Below are 14,931 nucleotides of genomic sequence, written 5' to 3'. Positions count from 1 at the left end.
TCGGTATATAAGTTGACCCCCATTTTTAGGGCTGTCTGGGCCTCCCAGGAACAACCCCAAAGTTTTTAAATACCCTAATCACAAGTAAATATAAATTCAGTGAGTAAAAATAAACCCCAGCCTATCAGGCAGGAGCAGTGACGTCCTACGGAGCTGGGACAGCAGCCTGATGGTTGCAGAAACCTTTGCCTACCAGGCAGCAACGGAGCTGGAGCGGCGACATCGTGCTCCAGGCAGGAGCTGAAAGTTCGGCCTATCAGGCAGCAGCGGCAACAGCCCACAGAGCTGGATTGCCGACGTCGTGCTCCCAGCATGAGTAAGGATCTCGGCCTACGAGGCATGAGCAGTGGTCGTGACCTCAGAGTCCCAGGTAGGAGCCATTATGGTAGTGCCCAGCAATGGGGAGGTTTCGGGGAGTGGCAGCACCGGCATTGGGGAGGTGCTTCCAGCATCGATTATATGCTGAATTGATGTCAATCTGGTTTTTCTGGCGTATTTGTTGACCACCCCCCCCCCCACTTTGAGAAATCTTTTAGGATTTCAAGACTCGACTTGTACATCAAAATATATGGTAAAATATATGTCTGCTTGTTTGTCTGTTCTCCATGCAAATCAATATGAAGCACTCCAGAAATGTCCAAGGAGGTTCTCTAGGGGTAACATTTGATGCTGAATGTCATGACCACATTGAATTTACCTTTTAAGATCATGTGAAAGTCAAGTGTTTTTTTTTACTAGCTTGTACTGACTTGCATTACTGTTTATTATACAAGTATTTACTAACACTGACTTGCATTACTGTTTATTATAATTGCAGTAACATTTGATGCTGAATGTCATGACTACATTGAATTTAAACTTTAAGATCATATGAAGTTCAAAAGTTCAAAACAATTTTTTTTGAACTTGCACCAGGGACACCTCAATTAGTGACAGCGCTGGGCATCAATGTACATTCAGAATAAAAACAAGTGGCCAAACCCAGTTCAATAGGTGCCCAAAAAAGTGAAGTAACATTGGCAGATGCTCATCACAAGCCCATAAAGTTAAAGGAGAAAGCAAGAGACACCAGGGGAACATCAGTCTCATCGCACTGTTGATGCTTCCAGACAGGAAAGGAGCAGGCAGCAGGAAACAGAAAAAAAATATATTCATGCAGAATTACCATTAAGTTTTTTGGGAATTTTGTTTCAATCATGTAGTCAACAACTGAGTGTTTGATTTCCCGAGCAATGCCAGGCATCCTTAATATATATAGTTTCCAAAGAAGATAAAATAATGCACCCAAGTATCAAGAAATAAAAGCCATTACTAAGAAAAATTCAAGAAACTATTAGCTCAATTCTGACATGCTATTGGCACTGTTTGGAGTTACAAAAGACCTAAAATTAACTCAGTGCAACAAATATGTACATTGGGTGAAAGGAAATTCAGAATAAAAACTGGTAAGATGAATATATGGACATTAGATTGAGGATGTTATCAAAGGACCATGTTCTATCACTTCCCTTATTTCATGAACCCTGTAAAAGGCTCTAAAATGAAGTAGGAATTTAATTCACGATGGCCCATTTCTGTCCTACAATCTACTCTCCTCACCTCTGCAGATTGCTGTACACCTTCATCCATACTCTAACCACCTACTTCAAACTTTGGGGACAAAATGTTCAACTTTAATAGGAAAACTTGATCAAAGGGGATCCGTTTATCCATTTATTGTTTTAGATTTCTTACTAATCCCGTAGCACATTGAGTTAATTTAATTGTGTTTTATGTACCTATGTAGCTGCAGTAAGCAAGAATTCCCTTCCATCATCATACACTACCTTACAAACAAGGCATCCATTACAGGGTGACCTCTTCCTTAAACGATCATGCTGGCACCAAGAAGTGGTGCTAGGAGGGGTTGGAGTGAAGAGTCAGAAATGGAAAGTACTGACATGGAAGAGATCATCTATGTGGAGTAGCAGACCTAAATTGGAGCTAAGTGGATAGATGGTAGTTCTTTATCTTGGGAATCAAAAAGTGTTTATTTCAAACTTTACATTGGGAGATTGGACAGATTGTCCTGAGTCCAGGATGATTGTACAGTCATGCTTCACATTCTACTCACTCTATTGACCAATGTGCATTAAAATTGACCATGAGCACATATTGGGACTGAATCGGAGATGGTTACTGTTTCCTTGGACATCAAGTGAGCAGAAAGCTCTTTGTTCCTTTCTACCTGAAAATTGGGAACAGACAATATGACTGTAATGGTGCAATTTCTAAAGATTCCCTTGTCCTTACCCGTGGAGGTCGGTGTTGGATCCGCGCTCGGGCTACTTTCTGCTTGTTAACTATGTTCATTAATCTCGCCGCATCAACACCCTTGACATAAACCACGGGCCGTTTCAGCGGGTCCTCCGAGCCTTGATTCAACTGCAAACGAAAAACAACATCTGCCTTGATAGGATACATTTGTAGCACAGTAACAGGACACTAGATTAGAAGTGCAAGCAAACCAGGGCTAGTACAATGCAATGACAAGAAATTGGTCAAGGGAATTAGTGTGAGTTGGCTAAATCAACAATGTTAGTGAAATGTCCCAAGGGTAGGAATTTCAATCAATGACACCCCGCAATTGGCCATCAGAACTATGCAAGCAGGGTGGCTCTGTGTGATCCAACAACCAGTCGTACATTCTGACTATCTTATGATTAGTAAAGTTCTGCCAGCCGGCTTGAATGGGTTTATTGGTCACTTTGTTCTCTGATTCTGCAAAAAAGGACAGTGGTTTGCTGAACAGCAAGGGGAGATTGTCCTCGAACCTATTCTATTATGCCTCATGGTTGGATCAAGTCACTGCCCTGTGAACTGTAGCATCTAATAACAAAAGTTACTTTTCAGACATAATAATAACTGGCAAGAAAATGTAGTAGAGGGTACATTTCATAAATGAACTTCATAGAACTAAAAAGGAATTTTAAAATAACACACTATACACAGAAACAATGTAGGTTGCTGCATGCTCCAGAGTCTGATTATTGTAATTAAATATGAGCTTTAGGAACAGGTAATACAACTACTCCATCTAGCAATATGTGGGTTGTATCTTTTTTTCTATCGTTTCCCACTTTGAGCCATTAACAGACTTAGGGGCAGAATTTGATAATTCAGCCTATCAAGACTGCTCCATCATGGGCTATGTATTTTTTCCTTTCAACCCCATTTTCCTACCTTCTCCCCATAACCTTTCCACTGATAGACCTATCAACCTCTGCTTTAAGTAGATCCATTGCTTTAAATATCCCCAACAGAAGCTCAAATCAGAAGTCTTGTCATGAACTCTGCAATGGGGTTGGCTCTGAGAACCCAGCTTTGAAGTGAATGGAATATGGATTTAAAAAGCTGAGGCAACTCTTGCCAGCAGGGAGAGAGAACAAATGCTTTATTTCAGGAGCCAGAGGTGTTCACAGCACCTCATAGCACCAAGTAGCTGAAAGTAACTGCGGTGGAGAAACTGCACAGAGAGGGAAAAGACAGCTGAAGAACTTAAGTTACGTGGATAGTTACTACTTAGGCCATAATATCCCAAAAAGTTCTTTGGAAAAGCTCAGCCCCTTGTCTCAGTGTGGGTAAATGCACTGCACATTTTTCCTGCTATTTTGAGGGAAGCATTAACTGAGATGAAATAAATGTGCAAAAAAACTGGCTAAAATATCACATTCACAATTATTCAAGAGAATCATGTGGAATAATTTTCGGGCCTGAGATTTCAGACTACAATAGCACAATAATTGATCTGTTGGCAGTGGACTAATTGTGAAATGTGGGTGGCATGCAGACAATTAACGGCAAGAAAATGGCATGGCACGGTTAGCATAGCAGTTGGCGCAACGCTGTTATCAACCCAGGTTCAAATCTGGCGCCGTCTGTAAACAGTTTGTACGTTCTCCCTGTCACTGTGTGGGCTTCCTCTGGGAGTTATGATTTCCTCCCACCCTTCAAAATGTATCGGAGATGTAGATAAATTAGGGAATGTGGCAGCACAGGATTGTAGGCCAGAAGGGCCTGTTACTGTGCTGTACGCCTAAATTAAAATTAAATTCCTTGGACTGAGGGGGATCACTATTCTACGTGTTCAGTTTGAATCTTTGCCTACATCTTAAAGAGGAAGCTAAAGGAAAAGTTCTCACAGTCCCCACCAAATGACCACATGACAAATAGGCATGTTCAGTACTCACCCAGACTTGGCATCTGGGGTTGCCAACTTTGTTGGGTGATATTCTGCACTACCAAATTTTTTTCGTCTGCACTCTTGAACAGCTTTTTTTTCTGCACAACTGCAATTGTGAATATTTATCCTTATATTTATTATTTGTTAGTCTGTTTCATACACCTATAAACTGCAGCAAGCAAGAATTTCATTGCACCTTTGCATTCTTTCTTTCTTTGACTTGGCTTCACGGACGAAGATTTATAGAAGGGTATGTTCACGTCTGCTGCAGGCTTGTTGGTGACTGACAAGTCTGATGCGGGACAGGCAGGCACGGTTTCAGCGGTTGCAAGGGAAAATTGGTTGGTTGGCTTTGTGTGTAGGGTTTTTCCTCCTTTGTCTTTTGTCAGTGAGGTGGGCTCTGCGGACTTCTTCAAAGGAGGTTGCTGCCCGCCGAACTGTGAGGCGCCAAGATGCACAGTTGGAGGCGATATCAGCCCACTGGCAGTGGTCAATGTGGCAGGCACCAAGAGATTTCTTTAAGCAGTCCTTGTACCTCTGCTTTGGTGCACCTCTGTCTCGGTGGCCAGTGGAGACATCTTTGCATTACGTACTTACGTATATAACAATAAACTTTCATCATCATTCATTTCATCACATGACCTCCAGCTTCCAATCATACCTCCCTCACTCCTCTCATAGGTAATTCAACACCTCCCGATGTGACACGCCCACCTTTCCACACGGTTGGCAAGTGATTTGGCTCTGAACAATTGGTCTAGCCCCCTTTTATCTTGTATCTAACATTTCTATAACTGATAAACAAAAAAACATGAAAAAACTTTGTAATGCAATATGATTTATTGGCCTTCTAAATTTTCTCCAACCGTTAATTCCTAAAGGGCAGTACAGTTAGCGTAGGGGTTAGTGCAACAATATTTGTCCGCCAGTAACCCGAGTTCAAATCTGATGCTGTAAATAGTTTGTATGTTCTCCTTGTGACTGACTGCAAGAGTTTCCTCTGGTTACTCTGGTTTCCTCCCACATTACAGTTCTGTAATTATGCTGTATCTCTAAATTAAATTAAATCTAAATCAAATTAAATTAAATTATTACTTCCAGCCAATCCCTACATTCCATCTCTTGTACTGGAAGGGATAAAGGTGACGAAGTAGATGACAAGAATTCTCTAATGATGAGGGCTGTGGAAGCTCATTTACTGAGTATATTGAGGGCAGAGATTGATAGATCTTTGGGTATCAATGGAATCAAGGAATTTATGATTAGTATAGGCTAGATAGTATAGTACAGGTAAAACCCTCCCCACTATCGAGAACATCTACGGGCAATGCTGCGTCAGAGAGCAGCAGCGATCATCAAAGACCCTCACCACCCAGCACACGTTCTGTTCTCGCTGCTGCCATCAGGAAAGAGGTATAGGTGCCACAAGACTCACACCAATAGGTTCAGGAACAGCTACCCCTCCACTATCAGACTCCTCAATGACAAACTCAACAGAGGCTCATTTAAGGACTCTTACTTATGCACTTTATTGATTTTCTTTTGTATTCTTTCTGTACTGCACAGTCAGATTGTTTACATTCATAATCTGTTTGCAGTTCTTTATTTGTTTAAATGTATACACTGTGTACAGTTTTTTCTTTGCACTACAAATTAATGGTAATTCTTGCACCCCTGCAGGTAAAAGAATCTCAGGGTTGTAAGTGATGTCATGTATGTACTCTGCCAATAAATCTGAAATCTATCTAAACAGGATAGCGCAACTGAGACAAAAGTTTCTGAAGTGGACTACTTAAAAAGTGGAGCAGTCATGAAGAGAAGACCGATCTACTCCAGCTTATGGTCCTTATGTTGAAAGGTTGGAGAACAGAAGCCGAATAAGCACAGATTATTTGCCATCTGCTGTTCAATACAGAGAGCGAGGAGCTGATGTGAAGAAGATCACAGCTACCCAGTCTAACTTCTACTATCTCAATAGTCTTAGGACATAATAAATATGGAACAGTTAAATAATAATAGGCAATCTTCATTCAGCTACGAAAACGTGAACAGTCACTAGGAATATCCACCTGCTCCTCTCAGCCATGTTTCAAATTGCATACGCACAGGATTTAAGGGAGGCAGTCACGGACTGAAATGTTAAAATAGTTTTGACGTATTTTATCCGGTTGATAGGAGAGAAGAACGGAAGAAACCAACTAAACTTGACTGCTTCACAGGGAAAGGGGCCCATAAACTTTGGGCAGAGTCCTTAGGGGGGCTACCGCCAAAAAAAAAAGGTTAAACCATGAATTGAGGAGTCGCTACAATTATCAACACAGATCCTCTGTCAACATTTCAGTAATTTCAATACTGAAACCAGTTTCACATGCAAATGCCAGCTCTTGAAAATTCTCCACAAACTAAATTCCAACAATAAACATAGCTTGGTGATGAGATCCACTTTAATTGGGCGATAAAACTAATAATTCATATCTAAATTTAAAATTTTTAACAGGTAACAGGCCATTTCAGCCCACGAGCCCAGGTCATCCAATTTACTAACTGACAATCCCAATAGATTTTTAAGAGTGGGAGGAAACCAGAGGCCCTGGGGAAAACCCATGCAGACATGGGAAGAATGTACAAACTCCTGACAGACAGCACGGGATTCGAACCCATGTTCCAGTTGCTGGCGCTGTAAAGGCACTGCACTGACTGCTTCACCTACTGTGCTACCCAATCTATTGGTTGGTTTTCCAGAAACAAACCATCTTTTCATTGTGAGATATCAAAGAAATCACAGTTAATGACAGTTCATGAGCCTTGGATTGCTTTAAAATTCCAAAATGTAATTTAACCCTGGGTTTTTGACTATTTCAATCTGTTCTACTCAGTATTTACCATGGCTGTAGAGCATTTGCCTGGAATGGTAGAGACTTTTCAACATTGGGGTTTAAAAAGGAGCAAAAAAAAATGCATAGAGGAACGTGACTTCTTGATGCCCGGCATATTCCAATGGCAGAGACTGAAGGGGCCTGGGTGGCAAAAGCAGTGCTGGGTGTTTTCTGGATTTTCTGCAATTGACAAGCGGCCCTGCTTCTGCTTATTGCTGTATTAATTAATGACTTGAAGAAACATGCTGGGAAGCATTTGTTTGTTCTGTGGCTTATGTAACAGAGCATTAAAAATGGATAAAATCCCCAGGCTCCATCTCCTGGCTCTGACGCTTATTGCCAATTGAATGGAAGGAAAGTGTTGCCCAAGGTTACCACCTTCATCTCCTCCTTAAATGTACTCTGTGTGCAAATGTGAGCAAGGGTATGATCTTGGCTTTAATTTATTCTTTTTAAATTTAATTTAGAAATACAGCATGATTAGAGACCCTTCCAGCCCATGAGCCCAAATAAACCCTGTGACTATCTTTGGAACGTGGGTGGAAACTGGAGCTCCTGGAGGAAACCAATGCGGACACAGGCAGAGCATACAAACTCCTTACGGACAACAGAAGATTCACTGGCGCTGTCGTAGTGTTATGTTAACTCAGGGGTGGCCAAAGCTGCTTAACGTAAGAGCCGAATACCATAAACTTCAGATGTTTGAGAGCCGTAGCAATCGCAAGCCACACCCACTAACACTATCTTTAGCCCCTTTCAGGAGGCCATATTACCCGAATATAAAGCTCCCTAAAATACCCGAAAGCAGCTGTCGGGAGGCCACCTGAAAGCGGAAAACCTGTCCCCGAGGGAGAGGTATATTCTCCGTTTCCAAGCACTCCCCCTAGTCACTAGAAAGCAGCAGCCTGAAAGCGGCTAATGATAATCAGACGACGACCCAACTCCCCACGCCTGACAGCCCCCCTCCCCGCTGCCCGGCGGCCCAACTCCCTGCTGCCTGACAGTCCCCCGGTGCGGGACATCAGGGCTGGGGCAGCTGGTGCAGGACTACGGGGCTGGGGCAGCCGGCGTGGGAGGTTGCCCAGCCTGGGACAGTTTTGTTGGGAAAGTATTTTCCAATTCTTGTCTTGCAAATCATCCATTTGCAAAATGCTGGCACAAAGCAGATAGTAAAGAAGCACTGTTCCAAAGGGAGCAATTTTGCAAAAGATTTTTATCTAATCAAGTCTACACACTAAACGTTCCCCCTAGGCACCTGAAAGCAGCAAGTCAAAGCGGCTAGCAGCTTTCAGGTGCCTAGCAGAGGGCTGGCTGTTGACAGTCAGCCGGCAACCCGCTGACAGCCACCCTCCCCAATGCCGACACCTACCCTCCCCACTGCCGACACCTACCCTCCCTGCTGCGGACACCTACCCTCCCCGCTGCCGACATCTACCCTCCCCACTGCCGACACCTACCGTCCCTGCTGCCAACACCTACCCTCCACGCTGACGACAGCTACTCTCCCCAATGCCAACGTCTACCCTCCCCACTGGTGACAGCCACCCTCCACGTTGCAGACACCTACTCTCCACGCTGGTGATACCTACCCTCCCCACTGCCGCCACCTACCCTCCCCGCTGCAGACACCTACCCTCCCTGCGAGCTTCACATTACATGTCAAAGATCTGCATGTTTGGCCACCCCTGTGTTAACTGGTGCTCTAACTGTGTTCCCCTTGTTTTGTTTGACCATCAAAGATATGCAGGTCAGGCTGGCAACAACTGTACATTTCTAATGGCCCAAGAAGGAAGTGTTGAGGTTTCATCTTAAATATCTGTTTTGGTTTGTGGTTGATCACAATGGCCTACCTGCCTAGAACTGTTCGACTTCAGTTCCTCTTCAGGGAGTAGGAGGTCAATGGACTCTTAGATCTTATTTCAATGGGAAATAGCACAATTGCTCTGCCTTGCTGTCTGTCAAAGATTTATCTCTTGATGGACCTTGCTCTGGCTCACCAAGATGATCAGATTTCAACCACCACCTTGAGGGTGTTGTTGCCTGTGTGCCTGAATTACACGATACATTGCACAAGCCCATAAGATGGGATTATTACAGGAGGGTGCCCTCTGGTCAGATGGTGGTGGTGGGCTGAATACCCGGCTTCTATCTTCCAAGACTCTGGAACAGCCAGTCATTACTGCCTTCTGGATCTGGATCAGGTAGGCACTTGACCTCAGTGGCACACGCTGTCAATTGATTTTTGAGGTGCAGCTCTATGATAAGATACCCGTTCTCTACTACCTTTTGCACAATGAATCCATGTATGTTGACATCACACATCTGGGTAGTTAAACAAGACAATCTGCAGATGCAAGGGTCAAGTGCAATACACAAGTGGGCTGGAGAAACTCAGCTGATCATGTGCCACATTTGGGTAGACATGGACTTCATCAGGTTTGAACTCCCTTAACAAGGTAAAGTGGATTGTTCACTACCCACCATTTTACATCATGGTTTCCAAAGTGAAGAAGTGAATAGAAAGATCAGGTCACCCTGCAGTCAGCTCGGCTGCTTGCATTTTTTCTCTTGTGTCTAAACTGGTCGACATCAATGTGTAGGACATTAGTGAGAATATGTTTCATACCTGATCAATGGCATCTGGGTTTTCAGACACATCAAAGATGACAGCCGTCGCGCCTCTCTGCACTGCTCGCTTTGCCTGCAAAACAAAGCACAGCATTTTTGAATGCAAAAGTGTACCCCAAACAAAAGGAAGACAGTTCCACTACAACAGGGAGCATGTCAATGAGGTTGCTTTTTCCAAAATGTTGCTTTTCCAATATCAGGTGTCAACAATAATTTTCCTCAGACAACTTGTGCTGTGTTACAGGGATACAATCCATGGCGGATAATCCTTTCTGTCTCTCCCCCTTCCCCCTCCCTGCCCATTTTTTTCTCCAGGAATCCTTGCTTGCATCTCCTTTTGATTTAGTAGGTTGCTCAGGTAAACCATGAAGGATTGCCACAACTGTGCTGGAAGGCCAGGATCTATAAGCAATTAAATGATGGACTTCCTTTGAAAGTTGGCCTCATTGTGTGCATCATGCATGGGGGAGAACCAAAAGTGAATGAATTGTTGACAGGTCTTGTCAAGTTGGAACTGGGTGCCGAGGAAGCACAGGGATGGGACAGGGCCATCTCCTTAACCAACCTCCCTGTGAGGAAAACACACCAGTCTACCTTGTTAAAGCACAGCTTATCTGGATTGACAATAATGGAGGGACTGCTTCATGCTCCCCAACCCAACATGCTCCCATCAAGCTGATCCCATGGCAGGCAGTTCTCCTTGACATCCTGAGCACTGACAGCCAGCCACACAGCTTTTTTCACTAATTCCCACTAATATTAATATATATTTTTTAAAATATTTATATATACAGTTCGTGTATAGGCCTTTCCGGCCCATGAGCTCACGCCATCCAAATATACCCAATTAACCTACCAATCCTGTACATCTTTGAAACATGGGAGGAAACTGGTACGCCCAAAGTTTCTTAACACATATAACCCTGGTATCCAGAATTCAAGCAACTGGCATTCTCAAGCAAAGACCAAAAAAAAATTTGAGGAATATAAATTTTTTAAAAATTAAAATAAATAAAAATAAAATAATAGGCAAAAATGTACAAGTTTACAAGTGAAGTGAAGATTGGAGCAAATATTCAGCCAGCAGAGGGCCTTGGTCGTGCTTTACTAGAGGCATCTGGTTGCCCAGGATGAAGAGCTGGTTGATGCTGCTCGCTGTGGGGTGACTCTCTTAAAGTGTCTCCTTATCCCTACTTAGTAAGATATCAGATTTATTGTCAGAGTACTACATACATGACATCACATACAACCCTGAGATTCCCTTTTACTGCAGGAATGGCAGAATTACCACTAATTGGTAAGGCAAAAAAATTAATTGTACACAGCGTAAACATGCAAACAAATAAAAGAACTGTAAACAGATAAGGAACGTAAACAAACTAACAGTGAGTTGCTTCGGTCAAAGGCTTTATCTGTAAACTTGGGGAAGGGGGTTAATTATCTATGACATTATTGTTTGTCTTTTGGGTGGCTCCGTAGAGGGGGAGGAACCTGCAGATTCAGTGATGGTTGAATGCTTTCAAAAAATGTGTCTGAAAATAAAGTAAAATGCTTTAAGGAACATAACATAACATAATAATTTACAGCACAGAAACAGGCCATTAGGCCCTTCTAGTCTGCACCGAACCAAACACCCCACTCTAGTCCCACCTCCCTGCACAATGCCCATAACCCTCCATCTTCTTCTCATCCATATATCTGTCCAACCTTTTCTTAAATAATACAATTGACTCCGCCGCCACTATTTCTCCCGGAAGCTCATTCCACACGGCTACCACTCTCTGAGTAAAGAAGTTCCCCCTCATGTTACCTCTAAACCTCTGCCCCTTAATTCTTAACTCACGTCCTCTTGTTTTAATCTTTCCTCCTCTTAACGGAAATAGTCTATCCACATCCACTCTGTCTATCCCTTTCATAATCTTAAATACTTCTGTCAAATCCCTTCTCAACCTTCTACGCTCCAAAGAATAAAGACCTAATCTGTCCAATCTCTCCCTATACTCTAGATGCTTAAACCCAGGTAACATTTTGGTAAACCTGCACTCTCTCCACTCTGTTTATATCCTTCCTATAATTAGGCGACCAGAACTGCACACAGAACTCCAAATTAGGCCGCACCAACGTCTTATACAGTCTCAACATCACCTCCCAACTCCTATATTCCATGCAATGATTGATAAAGGCCAGCATACTAAAAGCCTTCTTCACCACCCTATTCACGTGAGTTTCTACCTTCAGGAAACGATGTACCGTTAATCCTAAATCTTTCTGCTCTTCTGTATTCATCAATGCTCTCCCATTTACCACGTATGTCCTGTTCTGATTCTTCTTACCAAAATGAAGCACCTCAGACTTATCAGCATTAAATTCCATCTGCCATTTTTCAGCCCACTTTTCGAAGCAGCCCAAATCCCTCTGCAATCCTTGAAAACCTTCTTCATTATTCACTATTCCACCTATCTTAGTATCGTCTGCATATTTACTAATCCAATTTACCACCCCATCATCTAGATCATTAATGTATATAACGAACAACAATGGGCCCAATACAGATCCTTGAGGCACACCACTGGTCACCGGCCTCCAACCTGACAGACAATTATCCACTACCACTCTCTGGCCTCTCCCTTTCAGCCAATGTTCAATCCATTTGACTATCTCAAAATTTATACCTAAAGACTGCACCTTCCTAACTAACCTTCCATGTGGTACCTTATTGAAGGCCTTACTGAAGTCCATATAGACAACATCCACTGCGCTACCCTCATCCACATTCCTAGTCACCTCTTCAAAAAATTCAATCAGATTGGTCAAACATGACCTTCCTCCCACAAATCCATGTTGAGTGCTCCTGATCAGACCCTGTCTATCCAGATGTTTATAAATACTATCTCTAAGAATTTTCTCCATTAATTTACCTACCACAGACGTCAAACTTACAGGCCAATAGTTGCCAGGCTTCCTCCTTGAACCCTTTTTACATTCATGCAAGTGAAGCTTGTTCAGTGTGTAGAGTATAATATTCTTGTCTTTTTAAACTGTTTATTCTTTATGCAGGTGTATTAGTTTGGCATTTTAAGAGTTAATATCAAGCAACCCAGAAAATACACATATCCAGCATCTACCAAACCCCACTGGTGCTGGATACCAGGGGTTTTACTGTAATATCTCTGAGTAATTTGTTTTGCATGCAGACATGAGAGAACGTATTTGGCACAAAGTGTTACAATGTGTGTCTGAGAAGTATTTATTAATTTTATTTTCAGCAGGGGTTACCAGAAAGTGAACCAGATTATTGCCCCCCCCCCCCACTGACCCCTCAGTCCTCACTCCCCACTCATCCCCACTTCCCCATCCACAACCTATGTGATCAATTTTATTGACAGAGATCAACAAAATCCTAACCTTGAATCTGGTGTTTGCTACTAAATTCCTGACTGTGCTGTGCATATATCAAGAGAGAAAAATACGAGCTGAAAGATAAATATTTTTGATTAGTATTGGTGGCCAATGTATCCATTTGTGATATGTTTTGTTCACATTCACTGGGCCTTGTATTTTTTTTGCCCCAGTTACTCTTGGGATGGGTCACAATTTCAACCTAAGATCTACAACTCCATTCAATTATGGAAACAAACTGCTTTCCACTCTAAGGGTTAAGACTTTCAACTGGGCTGCTTATCTTAAATTAAGTTTGTCACCACACATCATGCATTTGAAAAGTCAAGAAGTCTGCTTGCAAATCCTGACCATACAAGGCACCCCATCGTCTGGCAGCATCAAAGGGCTACTGTAAACTAGATGCAGGTACTTTGCTCGGTTCTTGCCAGGTGATGGTGCGGGTCGTCCAAGCCCAGATTATGATTTTTGATCTGTTAACTCAAACCACATTTTCTGATTCAATGCAGAATACTTGCTCTGATTCTGAAGATACTCATGGAAATAAAATGCCACTGGGTTTTGCTGTTCAAGTGGGATTGTTGGCTCCATACTCTCTTGGGATCCCACTTCCATGCCAAATGGGGCAGTTCTGTGCACGCACCCGCTGGTGGGAAAGACCAAAAATGTAGTGGCACATTGAATCCCAAGAGGGCATGCCGAGGCCCAGTTTCCACTTCAATAGTGCTTTGGACTGTTCCTTCCATTGCAGCATGTTGCCATGCAGAATGGCTTGGGAGTGCTTGCGAATGAATTGCAAAAGGTTGGTTTGCAGATGCAGCAGGCGATCATGAAGGCAAATGCAATGTTGGCCTTTGTTGCTAGAGGGATTTAATTTTGGAGCAGGGAGGTCATGCTGCAATTGTACAAAGTACTGGTGAGGGAGCATCTGGAGTACTATGTGTAGTTCTGGTCTCCTTACTTGAGGAAGGATGTACTGGCTTTGGAGGTGGTGCAGAGGTGGTTCACCTGGTTGATTCCAGAGATGAAGGGGTTAGCCTATGAGAAGACATCGTGTCATCTGGGGTTGTGCTCACTTGAATTTAGAAGAATGAGAGGGGATCTCAAAGAAACATAAAATTATGAAAAGGCATAGATAAGGTAGAGATAGGTAAGTTGTTCCCATTGGTAGGGGAGACCAGAACTAGGGGACATTGCCTCAAGATCCAGGGTAGTAAATTTAAGATGGAGATAAGAAAGAATTTTTTTTCCCGCAGAAGAGTTGTTATCTATGGAATTCCCTGCCGATTGAAGCAGTGGAGGCTATCTCACCGAATATACTTAACAAAGTAGGGGAATTACAAGACATGGGAAAAGGCAGGTAGGTGGAGATGAGCCTATCATTAGATCAGCCATGACCTCATTGAAAGGCAAACTGGGCTTGATGGGCCGGATGGCCTACTCCTGCTCCTATTTCTTCTGTTCTTATGTTCCCTAACGATTACTCCATTTCCTAATGTGTAATCTAACTGTTGCCAGCCGGGTAAACCTGCGGAGGAGCTGTAGGCAAAGGAAGGACATTAGTGAATGAGGTTAAATCCACCCATCAGGTGAAGGAAGCCCTTTTATAGTCCAGGCTGAATTGGTAGGTTCTCCCAGGCTGAAGAAGAATGCTGCTGTTTCTTTTTGCCATTTTCTCTTGATAGAGCATTCAGATAAACTAAAATATGTTTAACCCAGCATTACACATCCCGCGCATCTTTGTTTCATTCAGTAATGCAAGAAACAGGACCAGGAATAGGCCATTTGGCTCCTCATGCCTGCTAA

General features: G+C 42.9%; 1 protein-coding gene across 1 annotated transcript in view; it reads right to left on the bottom strand.

The window, feature by feature from the left end:
- Window positions 1–1,030: 1,030 nt before the first annotated feature.
- Window positions 1,031–14,931, bottom strand: part of LOC138750445 (E3 ubiquitin-protein ligase ZNRF3-like) — a 206,244-nt gene continuing 192,343 nt past the window's right edge. The window contains exons 3-5 of the mRNA XM_069912487.1: window positions 9,725–9,799; window positions 2,293–2,424; window positions 1,031–1,102 (exon numbers count right to left, since the gene is read on the bottom strand). Of these exons, the coding sequence (XP_069768588.1) occupies window positions 1,031–1,102; window positions 2,293–2,424; window positions 9,725–9,799 (279 nt within the window). The remainder of the gene's footprint in view (window positions 1,103–2,292; window positions 2,425–9,724; window positions 9,800–14,931) is intronic.

Source organism: Narcine bancroftii, unplaced genomic scaffold (genome assembly GCF_036971445.1).
Source record: "Narcine bancroftii isolate sNarBan1 unplaced genomic scaffold, sNarBan1.hap1 Scaffold_151, whole genome shotgun sequence".
Classification (NCBI taxonomy): Eukaryota; Metazoa; Chordata; class Chondrichthyes; order Torpediniformes; family Narcinidae; genus Narcine; species Narcine bancroftii.
This window is presented reverse-complemented; position numbering and strand designations above follow the sequence as displayed.